The sequence below is a fragment of the Poromitra crassiceps genome (assembly GCF_964638095.1).
Source record: "Poromitra crassiceps genome assembly, chromosome: 16".
Taxonomy (NCBI): Eukaryota; Metazoa; Chordata; class Actinopteri; order Beryciformes; family Melamphaidae; genus Poromitra; species Poromitra crassiceps.
In genome coordinates, this window is record NC_139645.1 from 5,586,517 (window position 1) to 5,607,227 (window position 20,711).

The window sequence follows — 20,711 nt, forward strand, 5'->3', positions numbered from 1 at the left end:
GACCCCCTGGAACCCCCTCAAGGACCCCTGGGGGTCCCCGGACCCCCATTTGAGAACCACTGTGTATAGGGCATGCTAGTGGGTATGGCATTCATGGTTAGGAGATTTCTATTTTTGGTCGCCTGAATCTTCCACTAACTGAACCTAAAGATGCCACAAATAAAGAAGCAGAAGAAGATAATCCTGCTAACCACAAATAGCTTTGTGCAATATTTGTGCCATTATGGGCTTTTTATCTTGTCAGAAACTCTTAAGCCACCATGTTGGGTTGACATCGTCAAAAAGTGTCTCAAGTTCAGTTTAACTTAAATCCCCCCTCTCGCCAAAAAAAAGATTAAAATACATCAAAAAGAGGATTAAAGAACCTGCAGACACCCCTAAACCCTTCAAAGTGCATCCGACTCCATCAAAGGATAAGCAGCACACTTAAATATGAGGCGACAGACACGATACATCAAGAGTGTGTTCATTTTTATACTTTCTACTTCTGTGGGAGGGGAGGGGAGGGGAGGGGAGGGGAGGGGAGGGGAGGGGAGGGGAGGGGAGGAGAGGGGAGGGGAGAGGGGAGGGGAGGGGAGGGGAGGGGAGGAGAGGGGAGGGGAGGGGAGGGGAGGGGAGGGGAGGAGAGGGGAGGGGAGAGGGGAGGGGAGGGGAGGGGAGGGGAGGAGAGGGGAGGGGAGGGGAGGAGAGGAGAGGGGAGGGGAGAGGGGAGGGGAGGAGAGGGGAGGGGAGGGGAGGGGAGGAGAGGGGAGGGGAGGAGAGGGGAGGAGAGGGGAGGAGAGGGGAGGGGAGGGGAGGGGAGGGGAGGGGAGGGGAGGGGAGGGGAGGAGAGGGGAGGGGAGGGGAGGGGAGGGGGGAACTGAGCGCAACATGATATCAAAACAAACTGATGAGTGGTTTTGGCCAGAGACGTGTATATAGAAGAGTCACCACATCTCCATTCACTCCAATGGACCAGTTTTTTACTCTCAAGAGTTCCAGGAAGTAAGGTCCTGGATTAAGCAGCGCTGTCGAGTTGCAGCAAAATGGACAGTTTGTGTTGTACTCTGAAAGGGTCAGACTTTTAAAGAATCAAATTGTATATTATCAGCTTAACTTTAGCATTCAAACGTAGCACGAGCCCCCCTCCTGGCTGTTCATTGGCTACTGAGTCACGCATTTTGGACCTCCGCTGACGCCACTCTCTTACTAGATTGCTCTGGTTGTGGCTATCTTTCTACAGCCCAGTTAGCCCATAGGTGAGACGCACAGAGGAAGAGAAAAGAGGAGAGAGAGAAGCCGGAGCAGACGATGCAGGTCGGTACAGGTGAATAGAAAACCTAAGCAGGGGTCAGGGGTCGAGAGAGAGGGAGATGAAAAAGGATTAGTCTATTTTCTTATTTGGGGGGGGGTTTCCTCTCTGGTGAGCGAGCGCTGGCTGGTGAGGTGGCGCTCGCTCACCTCAGTCCTCCTTTAAGGAGGGGCGGGTGCAAAGAACACCGTGGGGGTGGGGCCGGGGGCGGGGCCAGGGGGGGGAAGAACGCCCGACAGTTCAGACGGGATTCTCATTACTCCCCCGTCTCGCTCGGCCTCCTGGAGATCACCACTAGTATGCCTCGCTCTCTCTCTCTGTGTGTGTGTGTGTGTGTGTGTGTGTGTGTGTGTGTCTCTCTCTCTCTCTGCCCTATAATTTCTCTCCTCCCCCATTTCTCCTTCTCTCTCTCTCAATTCAATTCAATTCAATTCAAAAAGGCTTTATTGGCATGGAGAACATAAGTTTACATTGCCAAAGCAAGAGTGCAACAAAACAAAAAGTAACACAATTATAACCGAAAGGTTAGCACAAAACTATAATAATAACGATAATAACAATAATATAAACTATAATGTTAGCCTGTTATAATACAGAGATATGTAAACATTTCGGTCTTGCAAACAAATATGTACATAGGCTAGGTGACAAAGTTTAAATGTTTAAAAATAGGATAAAAGGAGTTGAAGATATCTGTACAGTATGTGTCTATGTACAAGATGTGCAGAGGGCGGACCCTAAGCTTTAGAGTGGTTGTGTCCCATTTATCCTTTTCCTGTCACAACAGCTCACAAACCTTGCTGCTGTGTTAGCGCACTGTTGTAATTCGCCCAGCAGATATGGAAGTTTTTTGGTATCACTCGTGTTCTCAAAGTCCTTATGAGTGTTTGTTATCTGAGGGAAGTATGTGTCTCTGATGTCCTGGTACAGACTGCACGAGGTTAGAAAGTGCAACTCAGTTTCCACTTCCTGTTGGGTGCAGTGGGTGCACAGTCTTTCTTCCCTTGGGAGCCAGGTCTGCCTGTGGCGGCCTCTCTCAATGGCCAGGTTGTGCTCACTGAGTCTGTACATAGTCAGGGTTTTCCTAAGTTTGGGGTCAGTCACAGTGCTAAGGTATTCTGCTACTCTGTAGTCTCTGTCTAGGGCCAGGTAGCATTCCAGTTTGCTCTGCTTTTTGGTTGACTCTTTCCAGTGTGTCAGATATTTTTCTTTTTGATTTCTTATAATTTGGTTTAATCTATAGGGGTGTCGTCTGTCTGGTGACTCTGCTTGTGAGCGGAGCCCCAGGACCAGCTGGCTGAGAGGGCATCTTCCTAGGCTCTCTCTGTGGGTGAGGGCTTTGTTATGGAGCGTATCAGGGGCACTTTTTTTAAGGTGGTCGTAAAATTTAGACGCTCTCTTCTGAATCTTGATGATTAGTGGGTATCGTCCTAATTCTGCTCTGCATGCATTGTTTGGTGTTTTTCGTTGGACGCGGAGAATGGATTTGCAGAATTCTGCATGCAGAGTCTCAATTTGGTGTTTGTCCCAATTTGTGAATTCTTGGTTGGCAAGTGGACCCCAGACCTCACAACCATAGAGGGAGATGGGTTCTATGACAGAGTCCAGTATTTTAAGCCAGGTTTTAATCGGTATGTCCAATTTGATGTTCCTTCTGATAGCATAGAAAGCCCTTCTTGCCTTGTCTCTCAGATCGTTCACGGCTTTGTTGAAGTTACCTGTGGTGCTGATGTTTACACCGAGGTAGGTGTAGTGTTTTGTGTGTTCTAGGGGTGTTTTATCTAGTAAGAATTTGTATTTATGATGCTGGGGGCTGGGCCCTTTTTGGAATATCATGATTTTTGTCTTGGATAGGTTAACTGTCAAGGCCCAGGTCTGCGAGAATTTGTGCAGAAGGCCGATTTGTTGTTGTAGCCCTTCTTTGGTTGGAGACAGCAGCACCAGGTCATCCGCAAACAGTAGACATTTAACTTCTGTGTCTGCTAGGGTGATGCCGGGTGCTGTGGACTGTTCTAATGTCTTTGCCAATTCGTTGATATAAATGTTGAAGAGGGTTGGACTCAGGCTGCATCCTTGTCTAACCCCCCGGTTTTGGGGAAAGAAGTCTGTGTGTTTTTTCCCAATCTTGACAGCGCATTGGTTGTTGGTGTACATTGAGTTTATAATGTCAAAGGTTTTTCCTCCAATGCCGCTTTCCAACAGTTTGTACAGTAGACCCTCGTGCCAAATTGAGTCAAAGGCTTTTTTGAAGTCAACAAAACAGGAGAATAGTTTGCTTTTGTTTTTGTTGATTTGGATGTCAATTAGAGTGCTGAGGGTGAAGATATGGTCTGTTGTACGGTAATTTGGTAAGAATCCAATTTGGGATTTGCTCAGGACTTTATTTTCAGTGAGGAAGTGAAGGAGTCTGTGGTTAATTATCATACAGAAGATTTTCCCGAGGTTGCTGTTTACACAGATTCCACGGTAGTTGTTTGGGTCGAGTTTGTCCCCACTTTTATGGAGCGGTGTTATCAGTCCTTGGTTCCAGATATTGGGGAAGATCCCGGAGCCGAGGACAATGTTAAAGAGTTTTAGTATGGCCAATTGGAATTTGGGGTCAGTGAATTTTAGCATTTCGTTTAGAATGCCATCAACACCACAGGCCTTCTTTGTTTCAAGTAATTGTATTTTGTCATGTAGTTCTTTTAATGTGATTGGGGAATCTAGTGGGTTCTGAAAGTCTTTTATTGTTGACTCTAGACTTTGCAGCTTGTCTTGTATGTGTTTTTGCTGTTCATTCTCCTCTATTGGGCCAAAAAGGTTTGAGAAGTGGTTTACCCATGTATCTCCATTTTGGATGGGTAGGTCCTTGTGTTTTTGTTTGTTTAGGGTGTTCCAGTTGTCCCAAAATTTGTTTGTTTTTATGGATTCCTCAATAACCTGTAGTTGTTGTCTAACATGTTGTTCTCTTTTTGTTCTTACTGTGTTTTTATACTGTTTTAATGTTTCGCCATAATGGAGGCGTGTGTTCTGGTTGTCTGGGTCTCTATGTTTTTGGTTTGATAAGTCCCTTAATTTCTTCCTGAGGTTTTTGCATTCATTATCAAACCATTTGTCATTGTTGTTAATGTTGTTTTTGTGTTTTGTGTTTTTGACTTTTAGGTTTGACAAAGAGGCAGAAATGTCAAATATATTATTGAGGCTTTCTACTGCCATGTTTACCCCTACATTGTTGCATTTGAATGGTTTCTCCATGAACTGGTCTAGAAGTGATTGGACTTGTTGTTGCCTAATAGTTTTTTGGTATGTATCTGCACTGTCTTCCTTCCATTTGTAGTGTTTCTTAATGGTTTGTAGTTTGATTTGCTGTGGTACTACCTGGTTGGGTGAGAGAGACCCCAGGGTCTCTCTCTCTCTCTCAGTGAGACTCAAACTGAATACATAAGAACATGCCCACTTAAGCTTCTGGCATACTCTTCGCGCCCAGCCAAGCGCATAGGGCGCACGGCGATTATGACGACATCGCACGGGGCGTGTCGGGGGGCGAGGCCTGAGCGCAGCGCGGCGCGTCCATGGAGATTTTTCTATCAGCGCGTCGGTTTTGCTGCCTGTGCCTGAGATCTCCGTGGTAGGCTATCAGCGGATATCTGCTGTGATTGAGTCCTCACCGTCGTAAAGTCGCCTTCAAAGCATGCTGTTCGATTATAACGAACTAGTTGTGTGGCTTAGCCTTCCCAAATGTGGAGGGGTCGTTTTTTATAATTTAATACATAGAATTGGGAACGTTACATTCAATTTCATTCAGACTGCCTGGAGCCTGGAGCTGCGCACTGAGTATGTTCTGTTTTGGCCCGCGCAGAGTGCGCGCGCCCTCCTCTGAGCCCCACCTCCAGCGCGTGCGCGAAGAGTATGCCAGAAGCTTTAGGAAACATGCCCCTCCCCCCCTCTCTCTGCGTGTGTGTGTGTGTGTGTGTGTGTGTCTCTCTCTCTCTCTCTCTCTCTCTCTCTCTCTCTACTACTCTCCCACTATGCACACACAGGCTAAAACACACACAGAGGCAGGCTGGCCCACAAAGCCAGGCATAGAGGAAACACATGGGAGAGCAAGAGTCAAGCAAAAAAACACCGGCTTCATTCACATGCGAACAATAAGGGGATTATTAGCAGCAGTGTGAGTGAGACAAAAGTACCATTAAACTGTTTACACTGCACCCTTATTATCTGGTTTACATGTGATGTGGTTGTTGTGAGTATTGTCTTCATAAAATACTTGCGTCACTAAACCCAAATCAGTGTAGCTGCTGACATCTAATGGTAAAAAGCACACTAATGAAATCGCCATCTGCTATTGGCTGATCTTTGGTTGCCAGGTGATGTCAACAACACCTGTTGAAGGTGACATCACCTGTCACCTAAGACCAGGCCCCAGTTGCACAAAGCACCTTAGGTTAAGATGCCCCTTAGAGTCAGAGTTAAGGTGTCCATAAAATAGAATCGGCTGCACAAAACACCCTTAAATCTTGAGCTTATGCTTTCCTTAAAATGTTTAACCTTATGGGCCCAGGTGATGTCACCACCTGTTGAAGGTGACATCACCTGTCACCAAAGACCAGGTGATGTCACCACCTGTTGAAGGTGACATCACCTGTCACCAAAGACCAGGTGATGTCACCACCTGTTGAAGGTGACATCACCTGTCACCAAAGACCAGGTGATGTCACCACCTGTTGGAGGTGACATCACCTGTGACCAAAGACCAGGTGATGTCACCAACTGTTGGAGGTGACATCACCTGTCACCAAAGACCAGGTGATGTCACCAACTGTTGGAGGTGACATCACCTGTCACCAAAGACCAGGTGATGTCACCACCTGTTGGAGGTGACATCACCTGTCACCAAAGACCAGCCAATAGCAGATGGAAATTTCCCTAGCATGCATTTGACCAGTAATGTACAGTAGATGTCAAGATGTCAGGGTAAATATGGTCTAGGGCTGCACAATTAATCCAATCGTTATCGAAATCACAATATGGCCAAATCACAGAAGCAGCTACAGTTTGATGAGTTAAAATGTGTCACAACATAAGTAGCATTAAATGAAACATTGTAGCGCTACAGAGTTTCTCCAGCCTACAAATCATATTGACATAAGGGAACATGCTTGTTTGGTACAGACCCCAGTAAATCACATCATCATTTTTATATGTTTTGTCCCAGTGAAAATTAAATGCAAAAATTAGCATTCTCACAAAAATTTGCATTAGCAAAATTTGCATTCCCACAATATCTGTCAGCATAATCGCAATATCCTTTTTTTCTTTTCTTTTTTTGGCATATTGTGCAGCCCTAATATGGTCGCAGGGAAAAAGCAGGAAATGTAGAGAGAGAAGCAGCTTGGGTGAAGCTGAGCGGAGCGTCACGGTAGTGGCTGCGGTGCTGGAGGTGGAGGAGGAGGAGGAGGAGGAGGAGGAGGGAGGGAGGGGGGAGGGGGCTCCTCCTCTATAAGAACAGCCTCACATCTCCCGGCAATCAATCCTAGATATTAGCCCGCCATTTGTCGGCCACGCTCCGCGCCACGCTAGCCACCGTTACATCTCAGAGGTCACGCCCACACCCCGCCCCCCCTAACCTCCCTCCCCTCCCCTCCTGCCTGCACCGCCATCCTTCTGGGTCTGATGGCGGCCTAATGGCCTGCTCTCTCTGCGCTGCAATTAACCTCTTTATTGGCCACCTGCCAGCCAGCTGGAGATACATCACTGGCTCCCGCGTGTACGATGTGTGGGAGAAGAAGGCCATAAATACTAACGCTTAACGTGCATATGACACTTTGCACATGTATGACTTGTGTGTGTACAGCCGTTACTGCTTTGACGTCAGTGTGAATTTCTGATCGCTTGTTTCAGTATATACGTGTGTGTGTGTGCATGTGAGAGAGAGAGAGAGAGAGAGAGAGAGAGAGAGAGAGAGAGAGAGAGAGTGTGTGTGTGTGTGTGTGTGTGTGTGTGTGTGTGTGTGTGTGTGTGTGTGTGTGTGTGTGTGTGTGTGTGTGTAATGGCAGATAGATAGATTTCACCCGCTCCCCTCTCTCCCGAGTAGGGATTGATTGGATCTAACATGCCATCATAGTTGACCCAGGTAGATCCCCACTGGCTGTTTGAGAGCAGAACTCATCCTAGCATAGCAACCATACCGGTCGGCTTCTGCATTAAACATGAAGGCGGCTTTTGCTGACAGGAATTTGATGAAGCGCCCGGGCAGGATTGTCTAGCTATGCTCGAAATGGCTCAAAGACACACACGTGCACGCGCACACGCACACACACACACACACACACACACACACACAGGTTGGTATCGGCACGTCACTGGTATCGGACGATAGAGGCTTTAAAATGAAATATCGCCATCAGCCTGATTTCTGCCGATATGACAGGCTAGGGTTGTCAAAAGTATCGATACTATCGAAAAGTATCAATACAAAAATTTTGAAACGGATACAATACTCATTTGCAACAGGTATCGATAAGGTTATCAGTATTATCACTGTTTGTTAAAATGTGTTGAAAATGTTCAAAAAGTACTAATACACTCACAGAAATCATTTCTCCAAAGCTGCACGTTTGCATCTGGGAGACGGTTGCCAACTTTGGTTGATGATGAACGGTATTTACCATGTTTTTCAAAGCACTGTAGTCATGGTAACATGGTAATCACGGTACCACGGTTTTAATGATAATGAACATTTGAAACGGTACCGTTATCGTAAGGAACTTTATCACGGTTATCATTCAAACCGGTTATCGTTTCATCCCTATTTGGAGAAGCATTGTATTTATGTCTGCAGCCTGCCAGGAGGGAGCATCACCATAAGAGTAGACACAACATGCTAATTGCACTGCAGGAGAGACTTGATTTTCTCTCAAATTAGGTGGGGAGGGAGAGAGGAAATGTGTGGGGAGGGGGAGCGAGGACATGTGTGCATAATTGCATCGGCAATCGGCCAAAAGAGTTGGAAAATATCTGCAAAAGAATCCAATACCGTCGTGCATCCCTAACACACAGGGACTGATGAAGAGGCAGGCAGGATTGTCTAGCAATGACTTGAAATGACTCAAAGACACACACACACACACGCACACACACACGCACACACTCCAGCGTCTATTCAATTGAGTTCACGCGTATTTGTTCACACAGACGCAGACACTCGTATCCCGAGTGTTTCTATGTGTAACACACACACAGTGAGTGTTTCTATGTGTAACACACACACAGTGAGTGTTTCTATGTGTAACACACACACAGTGAGTGTTTCTATGTGTAACACACACACAGTGAGTGTTTCTATGTGTAACACACACACAGTGAGTGTTTCTATGTGTAACACACACACAGTGAGTGTTTCTATGTGTAACACACACACAGTGAGTGTTTCTATGTGTAACACACACACAGTGAGTGTTTCTATGTGTAACACACACACAGTGAGTGTTTCTATGTGTAACACACACACAGTGAGTGTTTCTATGTGTAACACACACACAGTGAGTGTTTCTATGTGTAACACACACACAGTGAGTGTTTCTATGTGTAACACACACACAGTGAGTGTTTCTATGTGTAACACACACACAGTGAGTGTTTCTATGTGTAACACACGCACAGTGAGTGTTTCTATGTGTAACACACACACAGTGAGTGTTTCTATGTGTAACACATACACAGTGAGTGTTTCTATGTGTAACACACACACAGTGAGTGTTTCTATGTGTAACACACACACAGTGAGTGTTTCTATGTGTAACACACACACAGTGAGTGTTTCTATGTGTAACACACACACAGTGAGTGTTTCTATGTGTAACACACACACAGTGAGTGTTTCTATGTGTAACACACACACAGTGAGTGTCTCTATGTGTAACACACACACAGACACTCCTACCCCGAGTGTCTCTATTGGCCCAATTCCACAGCAGCTAGTAGCGCGGTCCCGCTCCGCTCGACTCGACTTTTGGTCTCATCCCACCGTCAAAAACCGGCCCAGCTCGGTTTGATTTTAGGCCGAGTCGTGCTACTTTTGGTCCCTGCCTCGTCGGGGTACTTCGGGCTGGCGAGTAGGTCCCAAATGGTGACGTAAAACTCTGATGGCTACTGATTGGTCAGAGAGAATCGTGTTTACTCTGTCTACTGACTGTCAATGCAATGCTGGCGGCTGCATACCAGTTTAGTGGTCTTACCTTATCTTCTGTTATGTATATTTCCATCAGTATTTTGTGTCGCTGCCTTCACCTCCGGTGAAATAAAATCGTGGCGGGTGTTCAATTGTCTGAGAAAAAAGTCCGCTGCTCGCTCAGGGAGCTCTGTAGCTGAGAGGAGGCTGCAGCGCTCCGCTAGGCCGCAGCGGGTGTTTGGAAGCCCCGGTCTTGCCTGGTGAGAGGCTGCGGGGTAGAGGCTTCACTCTGTTGCGCCTCTCCCGTCCCCGCACAGCACAGCACATGCCTGTGATATCATTCTCTTGGCCGATTGTCACATTTGCCCATGTACACTGTAGGTCATTTAGAGGCACCAGTATTTCATAAACAGTTTAAAAGTTCTGTGGATGGATTTAATTGTAACGTTATGTTATAGCCGAAGGACAGATATGCGATCGCTATTTTTAGACGACCAGCTGTGGGCGGGGGTGGGTGGGGGCACATGATCCGCGGTGGAAGCAAAACGTCAATAGGGCTGATACGATTAGAGCCGAGTGGTGACGAGCTGTACAGGGCAGTAAAATGTGGTGGAAATGAGCCATAAGTGTAACGCACACACACACAGCTGAGCTGCTTGAGGCTGATGTACAGAGATGACCTTTAGGTCAGCAGATGTCCCCATGGTGCTGCTGAGGTCAGCCTGTGTGACGAGGAGAAACAACCACACACACTAATCATCTACTATCATTCACCACCATCCAATCCAACACTAACAGCATGTGTGCATCATGTCTACAACAGCATGTACTCAACTGAAGAAGAAGAACAAGAAAAACAAGGTGTAAGTCTATTAAGGGTCTGTGAGACCAGACACATACCATGTTTTTGCAGCAGTCAAACTGTCTGTCACAGAATTTATTTCAACTGACAATTGCCGCATTGGCCCTTATGGCTCTTATGTTGCTGCAGGGATCAGCAGGTGAGACAGGCTGTACCAAGATGGAAACACGTAAACACGTTGTCCCCCACAGACAGGCTGTACCAAGAGGAGACAAGTCAACACGTTGTCCCCCACAGACAGGCTGTACCAAGAGGAGACAAGATGAACACATTGTCCCCCACAGACAGGCTGTACCAAGAGGAGACAAGATGAACACATTGTCCCCCACAGACAGGCTGTACCAAGAGGAGACAAGATGAACACGTTGTCCCCCACAGACAGGCTGTACCAAGAGGAGACAAGATGAACACGTTGTCCCCCACAGGGATCAGCAGGTGAGACAGGCTGTACCAAGAGGAGACAAGATGAACACGTTGTCCCCCACAGACAGGCTGTACCAAGAGACAAGTCAACACGTTGTCCCCTACAAATGATGCAGGCAGCTCTCAAAAGCAGAAACAAATGCATATGTCAAATGTGTATGGCCTGTTCTGTGTCATTCCCCAAACATAGAGAGAGAGCCAAAGTCACGCCTACTTCCTGCTTCAGCATACGAACCAGCATCTGAAAAAATGAGCGGTGTTGGCGAACGGCGAAAGGCAATAATTGTTTGATCCCGTTTGAATTGTGCCTTCATGAAGTACACATGTGATGTTTGTCCATTTAAAAGAGAACTTTGCAAGTCAAGAAAGTCGCACTTTGTCGTAAAACTGAAACGTAATTTTTCATTCTGTAAGAAACCACTCAATCAACCACATCTCTCGTCTCGCACAATCTATGTCACACACACACACACACACACACACCTACACACACACACACACACACACACACACACCAACACAGCCTGGCTGGAGAGAAAGTTATGATGACGTCACTTAAGCTGTGTTCACACCGACCTATTCAAGTTTTTCGCTGGCATCGAGTTTACATACAAAGTCAATGCAAACGAGCGATTGAGCGTATATTCGCCTGGGAGAAAAATCGCTGGGCATCCGAGCGACAGAGACAGAGCGATAGGGAGAAAATACGCTCGTCGCCCCAGATGAAATATCCCAACTCGAGCGAAAATACGCTGGCATCAGTCGCTCGCTGTTCAACGCTGATTGGCTGCCGTGTGAGAGCGAGTCAAGGATCACACTGGCTTGGAACAAACCGCTGGTTTATTGTGTGGCAACAAATCGCATTGACAGGCTGACAGCTGACATGAAGTGAAGTCTGTACTACCGGTATGGAGCTCGCCTTAGGAGCACGCTGATAGGCTTAGCTTGTAAACATCTACGGTGGCTCGTAGTGGACAAACATCATGACATTGCGTAACGTTATAGCCCCCACATGTCCGTCAATTCGTGTGCCTGTTGATGAGCGATTTAAACAGAGCGACAGAGCGATTCCAAAGGGTTGATCAAGCGACAGAGCGAAAAATAAATATCTCGGTGTGAACACAGCTTTACGTGACTAGTTGTGTGTAGTCTTTCTCATTTTCAACTTTTTCAGGGCAACAGTTTCATGAGAAACTGCGAATTTCTTGACTTGTTGCGACGTCATCTTTTAAATTGACAAAATGTGTACTTCTTCATGGCACAATTTGTATTTTGTCTGACGCTGGTTCGTATAGGGCCCTACCAGAAGGGGGCGTGACTTTGTCTCTCTATTGTCTATTCTCTCCTCAGCTGGGAGACAAGGCACAGGGTTTGGTTCATAACATTCTATATCAGATAGAATAAAGGGATGAAAACATTAATACAAAAAAATGTATTTTTCTCCGATAAATCGCTTGACAGTCAAACTACTTCTACTCTACGGGTGAGAAAGCAAGAATCTTTCCCGCCTCTCCAGGCTATATGCTAGCTCATTAGCTTGCAATTTAAAAAGGTTCTGACAAGAAAGACAGAAGAAGCGCAGTCAGACTGTATAACTTCACACAGGCACTCGCTATCAGAACGCCGTACGCTCCAGACACCATCTATATTCTTGTTGTTGACTATTGTCAACAAGAAGCCTCCCTGCAGCAGCATCTCTCTACCTGGTAGAGCAGCACTGAGGGGGGAGAGCACAGCATCTCTCTACCTGGTAGAGCAGCACTGAGGGGGGAGAGCACAGCACACAGCCTCCCTGCAGCAGCATCTCTCTACCTGGTAGAGCAGCACTGAGGGGGGAGAGCACAACACACAGTAATTGCATTCTGTTGTTCCTCTGGCTGCAAATTGAATTTCGGGGTGCGACTCGACTCCAAACACCTAATAATCCCACGCCACTTGCCGCTCCCAAAGGTCACATTGTAGGCCAGCCAATCAAAAGAGGGGGGGGGGGGGGGGGGGGGGCAACATCCAGCTAGATGGCAGAACTTACAGTATAGAAGAGATAGTAAAAAATGTATGGAAAATAATTCAATGTCAAAGAAGACACCGTGGGTAAGCAACTGGAGGAGTTTTTCATATATACAGATGTTATGTGGGTGTATTGTATTGGCAGTGTACAGCAGGCTTGGAATGGCAAACATTTTGAAGAAATGCTTTAGGATGGAAAACCTTTTTATGTTTTCTTAAATGCAGGTTTTTTATTCTTTTATTTCTTTTATTTTTCTTCAAACCTGACAGTGTTCCTTAAAGGGATACGCCACCTTTTCAGGAGTTTAGCTCATTTGCCATCTCCCCCCACATAAGCAAGGTACACCATGCCTTTACCGTCACTGTCCGAGCAGTATGCAGTGACCTACAGTCGTGAAGTTAGTAAGTATCGCCTTAGAATAGAGGCTATGGTACAGCCCTTCAAAATCACCAAAAACACACATCTAACACCGCCAAAAAGCTGTTTGTGCTTCGGGTACTCACCACGAGATGAAATATGAATCCAAAATGCAGAGAAATTATCTTTTTTAACGTAAATACATAGCTGGAATTACTTTGTAAACATGGCCGCCATGCATGCGCTCTTTACAGGCAAACAAGGAAGTAACTCGGTGTGGGGATTTACTCCGAAAATGACGTTTCACGTAACTACGGATTCATATTTCATCTCGTGGTGAGAACATTTTAAGGACAGAGTTGAAGGTGCACGGGTCAAAGGTGAACAAAAAGTCCTTACCTGCTACAGAGAGGCGCGCCGTGCGGCTGGAGATGGAGCCCAGGTTGTCGATGGTGGCCACGCACTGGTAGGTGCCCTCGTCGGGCTTGTTGTGCTTGGAGTGGACCACCTGGGTGATGAGCAGCGAGCCGTCGGGCAGCACGCGCCGCCGCTCGTCTGACACCAGGCTCATGAAGGTGCCGTCCTTCTTCCACTCGATGCGCGCGGGCAGTGCTGCGTCGCTGTGCGCAGAGCAGTTGAGCAGAGCGGGGAGGCCGCGCACGGCCAGCGTGTCCTGGGGCTCCACCGTGAACCAGAAGGGGCTGAAGGGCTGCGCCGTCGTACCTGCAGGGGGAGACAGAGCAGAGCGCACGAGTTAGCTCAGTGTAGAGACAGTGAGGACGAGTTAGCTCAATGTAGAGCTGTGTATTATAGAAGAGTCGCGACATCTCCATTCACTCCAATGGAGCAGTTTTTTACTCTCAAGAGTTCCAGGAAGTAAGGTTCTGGATTAAGCAGCACTGCAGAGTTGCAGCAAAATGGACAGTTTGTGTATATATATATTTTTTTTTTGCAGGCCATGCCATGCCAGGCCACCGGGCATCTGCCCGAAGCAGTGGCGTATTGAGTCCAGAGAAGCTTAATAATGTAGCCTACGTGTGGGGCAAAAAGAAAACTAAACTAAAAAACACTGCATGTTTTACTTCCGGTGAGGTCAAGGAAAAGGTAGGAAAAGGAGTTAGACAATATATCGAAATATCGCAATATTCAATATATCGCAATATCATCGTATCGTGACTCAAGTATCATTTTAGTATTGTATCGTGGGCATCTGGTGATTCCCACCCCTATATGTTACATGGTAGTTATGTTACATGGTAGTTATATGTTACATGGTAGTTATATGTTACATGGTAGTTATATGTTACATGGTAGTTATATGTTACATGGTAGTTATATGTTACATGGTAGTTATATGTCACATGGTACAGTAGGAATGTACTCACTACTCAGCATCTGTATCTGGGCTATCAACACAGACAGAGGATGCAGCCTAGGATGACATGCGACTAGTTGCTTTTTTTCTCTCTCATTCAACCACATCATGATGACAAGCAGCTGCAAAATCACATCTCCCACTATGGTTGCGACTTCCAACAGCACATTTTAAAACTTAAAATACGCCAACGGAAAATGCACTGATTGGCCAAAACAACAAGAACACAACACTGAATGAAATGTTCCAAAAGGAGAACATCTTTCTGTTCGTGTCTGCCTCTCCAGCCTCTGTGTTCAGCCCGTCCCCAGCAGGACTCCACCACCAGCCTTCTCATTAACCAACCACAAGCCCTGCTGGAATTGGATGGGAGAAAGGGACCAATTTAACTCCGTCTAGCCTCCCTGGCAAAGAGAAGATCACATCCTGCTTTATTACAGGGACAGCGAGCAGGAAGGAGTTAACACTTTGGAACGCGGTTGCTTCTCTCCATTTCCTTTCTCTCAAGCAAAAAAAACGGTCAAATCGCACCGACACGGATAGTGTGCCCGAAAGTCAGCGTCAGAACAATCGCTTTGCATTTGTCCTCATCCATTATTCAAACGTTTCCCACCCTAAGAGTCACATGGTGGTTTATTGTTTAGATAAATAACACCAATTATCAGTTGTGTCGGGCGGGATGGGGAGGAGAGCTAGAGCAATAATTAAGCGGGCTAAAGGTATTTTAATAATGCAAAGAACGGGGTAAAAAATAAGTGCCTGGATGTTAAACGCCGTATAAAATATGGCGCTCTCTTGCGAGGAAATGGCAGGTCTCCAGAGAGGAAGAGAGAAGGAAGAGGGACAGTAAGAGAGAGAGGAGGGAGAGAGAGACTAATGTCTACGGTAAGAGAGAGGAGGGAGAGAGAGACTAAAGTCTACGGTAAGAGAGAGGAGGGAGAGAGAGACTAGCAGGAGGTAATTTCTCTACCCTGCGGTGCCAGGTCCCTGGTGTGAGATCCACACACAGAAGCAATGTAATGTGCAGGATCCATTACTGTGGCAATTTGGCTGCTTGTCCTCAGTGCAGTGAGTCAACGTGGAGGCACAGTCACATGACACAACAAGAGGCTGCACACAGTCACATGACACAACAAGAGGCTGCACACACAGTCACATGACACAACAAGAGGCTGCACACAGTCACATGACACAACAAGAGGCTGCACACACAGTCACATGACACAACAAGAGGCTGCACACAGTCACATGACACAACAAGAGGCTACACACAGTCACATGACACAACAAGAGGCTGCACACACAGTCACATGACACAACAAGAGGCTGCACACACAGTCACATGACACAACAAGAGGCTGCACACAGTCACATGACACAACAAGAGGCTGCACACACAGTCACATGACACAACAAGAGGCTGCACACAGTCACATGACACAACAAGAGGCTACACACAGTCACATGACACAACAAGAGGCTGCACACAGTCACATGACACAACAAGAGGCTGCACACACAGTCACATGACACAACAAGAGGCTGCACACACAGTCACATGACACAACAAGAGGCTGCACACAGTCACATGACACAACAAGAGGCTGGCTGCACACACAGTCACATGACACAACAAGAGGCTGCACACAGTCACATGACACAACAAGAGGCTGCACACACAGTCACATGACACAACAAGAGGCTGCACACACAGTCACATGACACAACAAGAGGCTGCACACACAGTCACATGACACAACAAGAGGCTGCACACACAGTCACATGACACAACAAGAGGCTGCACACACAGTCACATGACACAACAAGAGGCTGCACACAGTCACATGACACAACAAGAGGCTGGCTGCACACACAGTCACATGACACAACAAGAGGCTGCACACAGTCACATGACACAACAAGAGGCTGCACACACAGTCACATGACACAACAAGAGGCTGCACACACAGTCACATGACACAACAAGAGGCTGCACACACAGTCACATGACACAACAAGAGGCTGCACACAGTCACATGACACAACAAGAGGCTGCACACACAGTCACATGACACAACAAGAGGCTGCACACACAGTCACATGACACAACAAGAGGCTGCACACAGTCACATGACACAACAAGAGGCTGCACACACAGTCACATGACACAACAAGAGGCTGCACACAGTCACATGACACAACAAGAGGCTGCACACAGTCACATGGCACAACAAGAGGCTGCACACAGTCACATGACACAACAAGAGGCTGCACACACAGTCACATGGCACAACAAGAGGCTGCACACACAGTCACATGGCACAACAAGAGGCTGCACACACAGTCACATGACACAACAAGAGGCTGCACACAGTCACATGACACAACAAGAGGCTGCACAGTCACATGACACAACAAGAGGCTGCACACAGTCACATGACACAACAAGAGGCTGCACAGAGTCACATGACACAACAAGAGGCTGCACACAGTCACATGACACAACAAGAGGCTGCACACAGTCACATGACACAACAAGAGGCTGCACACAGTCACATGACACAACAAGAGGCTGCACACACAGTCACATGACACAACAAGAGGCTGCACACAGTCACATGACACAACAAGAGGCTGCACACAGTCACATGACACAACAAGAGGCTGCACACAGTCACATGACACAACAAGAGGCTGCACACACAGTCACATGACACAACAAGAGGCTGCACACAGTCACATGACACAACAAGAGGCTGCACACACAGTCACATGACACAACAAGAGGCTGCACACACAGTCACATGACACAACAAGAGGCTGCACACAGTCACATGACACAACAAGAGGCTGCACACACAGTCACATGACACAACAAGAGGCTGCACACACAGTCACATGACACAACAAGAGGCTGCACACACAGTCACATGACACAACAAGAGGCTGCACACAGTCACATGACACAACAAGAGGCTGGCTGCACACACAGTCACATGACACAACAAGAGGCTGCACACAGTCACATGACACAACAAGAGGCTGCACACACAGTCACATGACACAACAAGAGGCTGCACACACAGTCACATGACACAACAAGAGGCTGCACACACAGTCACATGACACAACAAGAGGCTGCACACACAGTCACATGACACAACAAGAGGCTGCACACACAGTCACATGACACAACAAGAGGCTGCACACAGTCACATGACACAACAAGAGGCTGCACACAGTCACAACAAGAGGCTGCACACAGTCACATGACACAACAAGAGGCTGCACACACAGTCACATGGCACAACAAGAGGCTGCACACACAGTCACATGGCACAACAAGAGGCTGCACACACAGTCACATGACACAACAAGAGGCTGCACACACAGTCACATGACACAACAAGAGGCTGCACACACAGTCACATGACACAACAAGAGGCTGCACACACAGTCACATGACACAACAAGAGGCTGCAGAGTATGTATCCAATATGTCCAATATCTAATAATCAAATATGTATCCAATCAATGAATTGGATACATATTTGCCACTTGCCACGCAGGCTAGAGACAGGGTGTCTCTTGTGTCTGTTGACGCAAAAAGACAGCAACTTATTAGTATTGCTTTCTTGCGTGCATTTCTCCTCACTAATTCAAAGTGCCAAGACATGTTTGGTGTTGAAGACGGCCTCGGGGCAGAAGGACGATGTGAGAATCAAGTGAATGAGCAGCAGTGATGCTGTTCTATGTTTCTGCTAATATGACACAGCAGCACATTCCCAATCACAACACTTAGCAGCAAGAGTGGCTACAAATTCAACCCAGACAAACGGCTCATTTTAAGTAATCTACCAATCCAGTGGCAGCCAAGTGTGTGTGTGTGTGTGTGTGTGTGTGTGTGTATGTATATATATATATATATATATATATATATATATATATATATATATATATATATATATATATATCTAAGTGTGTATATATCATAGATCTTCTATTAGATGATTCACCTCAGGCTCCACCAATTCTAACAAATGGTCGCTGCAACTCTCCCAAATGGTCACGTGGTCACCTGACCTCTCCCCTGAAGTGTTGTGAGAGGACTGTTGCCTGGTGACGCAGGGTTAGTGCTGACCTAGCAAGCTAATTTGAAATAGAGATCGTGAGTTCCCAAACTCCACACAAACCACACATATAAACATAAAGCTGCCCCTTGTTAGCTCAATACAGTTGAAACTAAGATATTCCATTTAAAAAATATTTTTTCTAGGCACAGATTTAGCTCCTACATCAACGAACTCCAGCTTTAGCTTCAGCTAATCACTCCCTGCTAACATGAGTTCCTGTTGCCAAAATCTCGCGCGAGTGTGTTGCTGAGATAGAGACAAGTTTAATTTTCTCCTGATCGGTCTGTCTGAAAAATGCCATTTTAGTGTCAGAATATTCAGAAGATATGTGGCTTCGGGGAACGGGCCGAATATTTACTTTAATGAATATGGGGGCGAAATAATCTGTCATAATCTGAGATCACGATGACTTTTCCCATTGACTCCAATAGACTCGGACCGGCCGAAAACCTCCTAAGTGGGCGTGTCCGTGGAAAGCCATGGGCTAAACACGTGTGACAAAATGACAGGAAGTGAGTTGAAGTTGAACCGTCTTGCTTGAAATCCCATCGTCTTTGCCAGCGAGTGTATTTCACTGGAAGTGTAACATGACAGATGGAGAGAGAGAGCAGCGTGGAGGAGCGGCGCGGGGGGAAGTCGGCACTCCTGCAGGCCAGAGGCAGCATGGCATGCTTAATCATCTCTGTTTTACGCTGCTGGAACAGTATGTGTGTGTGTCTGTGTCTTTGTGTGTGTGTGTGTGTGTGTGTGTGTGTGTGTGTGTGTGTGTGTTGGGGGGTGAGGGGGCGGGGCTGGGGTGGCGGGCGGGGCTTTCCAGGCCCCCGAATCTGCCACTTTCCGAGCCAAAAGACCGTCTTCAGCTGCTCTCCATCTGAGGAGGAGGCTGGCTGAGGGCTCGGAGGTCCTGCAGCATCCGGCCGGAGCCAAAAGAGTCGCCTTTAGCAGCTTTTCTCCCCGTGGTGAGGAGCAGTAGGGGAGGGCTTAGCCTCGGCTTTTCCTTACGCCCCAAAATGGCCGACCATCTGCTTTCGATTGCAGACACAACATCCACCCTGTCAGCAGAGCGGGGTGAGGCAGAGAGAGGAGAGGACGGGTGGAGGCCTGGGGGAAGGTGTTGGTAGGGTGGGTGGAGTGGGGATTAGGGGTGGAGCTGGGCGATCTGTGTTGACCTGTGCTCATTCTGTTTCACCACCTCCAGCCACCTGTCATTTAGATGCAAAACCTTATCGTGGATTAATCACATTTCAATCAACAATAGATCATTAAAAATAATAGTTGAGGATGGAGGGCTGAGTTCAGCTGTGAAACTGGTCTGTTCTATTTAGAGAAAATGAGGTGTGATAATGGGCAAATTTTTTACTTCCCACTGTGTTTACACACTCTGTGGGCCACATTGGAAAAACAACAAAGCCCAAATATCAATTCAGGCAATTTTTTGTTCTATCCAAAAATGCAAAAATGTTTTTTTTTGGGTGATCATTAAAAGGTTAACGAGCCCAAATACATCAGACTAAACATGAAAGAACCAATTCCTTCCAACCCAATTCTGGCAGCCTATGAATAAGACAAGCGAAGATGAGCCCCAAAATACACTTTAGTTTGACTACCGTAATTAATATTTTATCAATACTGTAGATACTTTTTCAACAAAAGAACAACAAGCAAAGAGACTTAGTTTATTTTTTACTGTTCGGCTAACAAGGTGAATTCAGTTGTGCGTTACAGGATCCCTAATGAATACCTGCTTTCTACTGAACTTCTCATTGACACAAAACTCAACACTGCATTTCCCATCAGACAACAACATGTTGCTAAAACACAGCAGAATCAAAAGAAAGAGATTAGCCCAACTAAAACGCACGACAGAACGAAGGATTCTGCCTCTTATTTAGAAACAAACTTTTTAGTCTTTTAATGCGCTCATCAATATGCATGGCTCCAGATGACTGCTTAGCACTGTTTACTCGCTAACACAAAGTAAAAAAAGGACCAAAATTCAAATGTTTATTTCCCAGAAGATGCCAAAGTCAGGGTCAAGTCAGTCAAGTAGGGAAAGTAAAAAATATATATATTTTGGGGGCAAATTCTCCCCCCACGGTCAAAAAAT

The 20,711-nt window shown here is 46.6% G+C and overlaps 1 protein-coding gene across 1 annotated transcript in view; it reads right to left on the reverse strand.

Moving 5' to 3' along the window:
- Positions 1-20,711, reverse strand: part of neo1a (neogenin 1a) — a 244,849-nt gene that overhangs the window by 144,429 nt on the left and 79,709 nt on the right. The window contains exon 2 of the mRNA XM_083652556.1: positions 13,496-13,819. Within this exon, the coding sequence (XP_083508682.1) occupies positions 13,496-13,819 (324 nt within the window). The remainder of the gene's footprint in view (positions 1-13,495; positions 13,820-20,711) is intronic.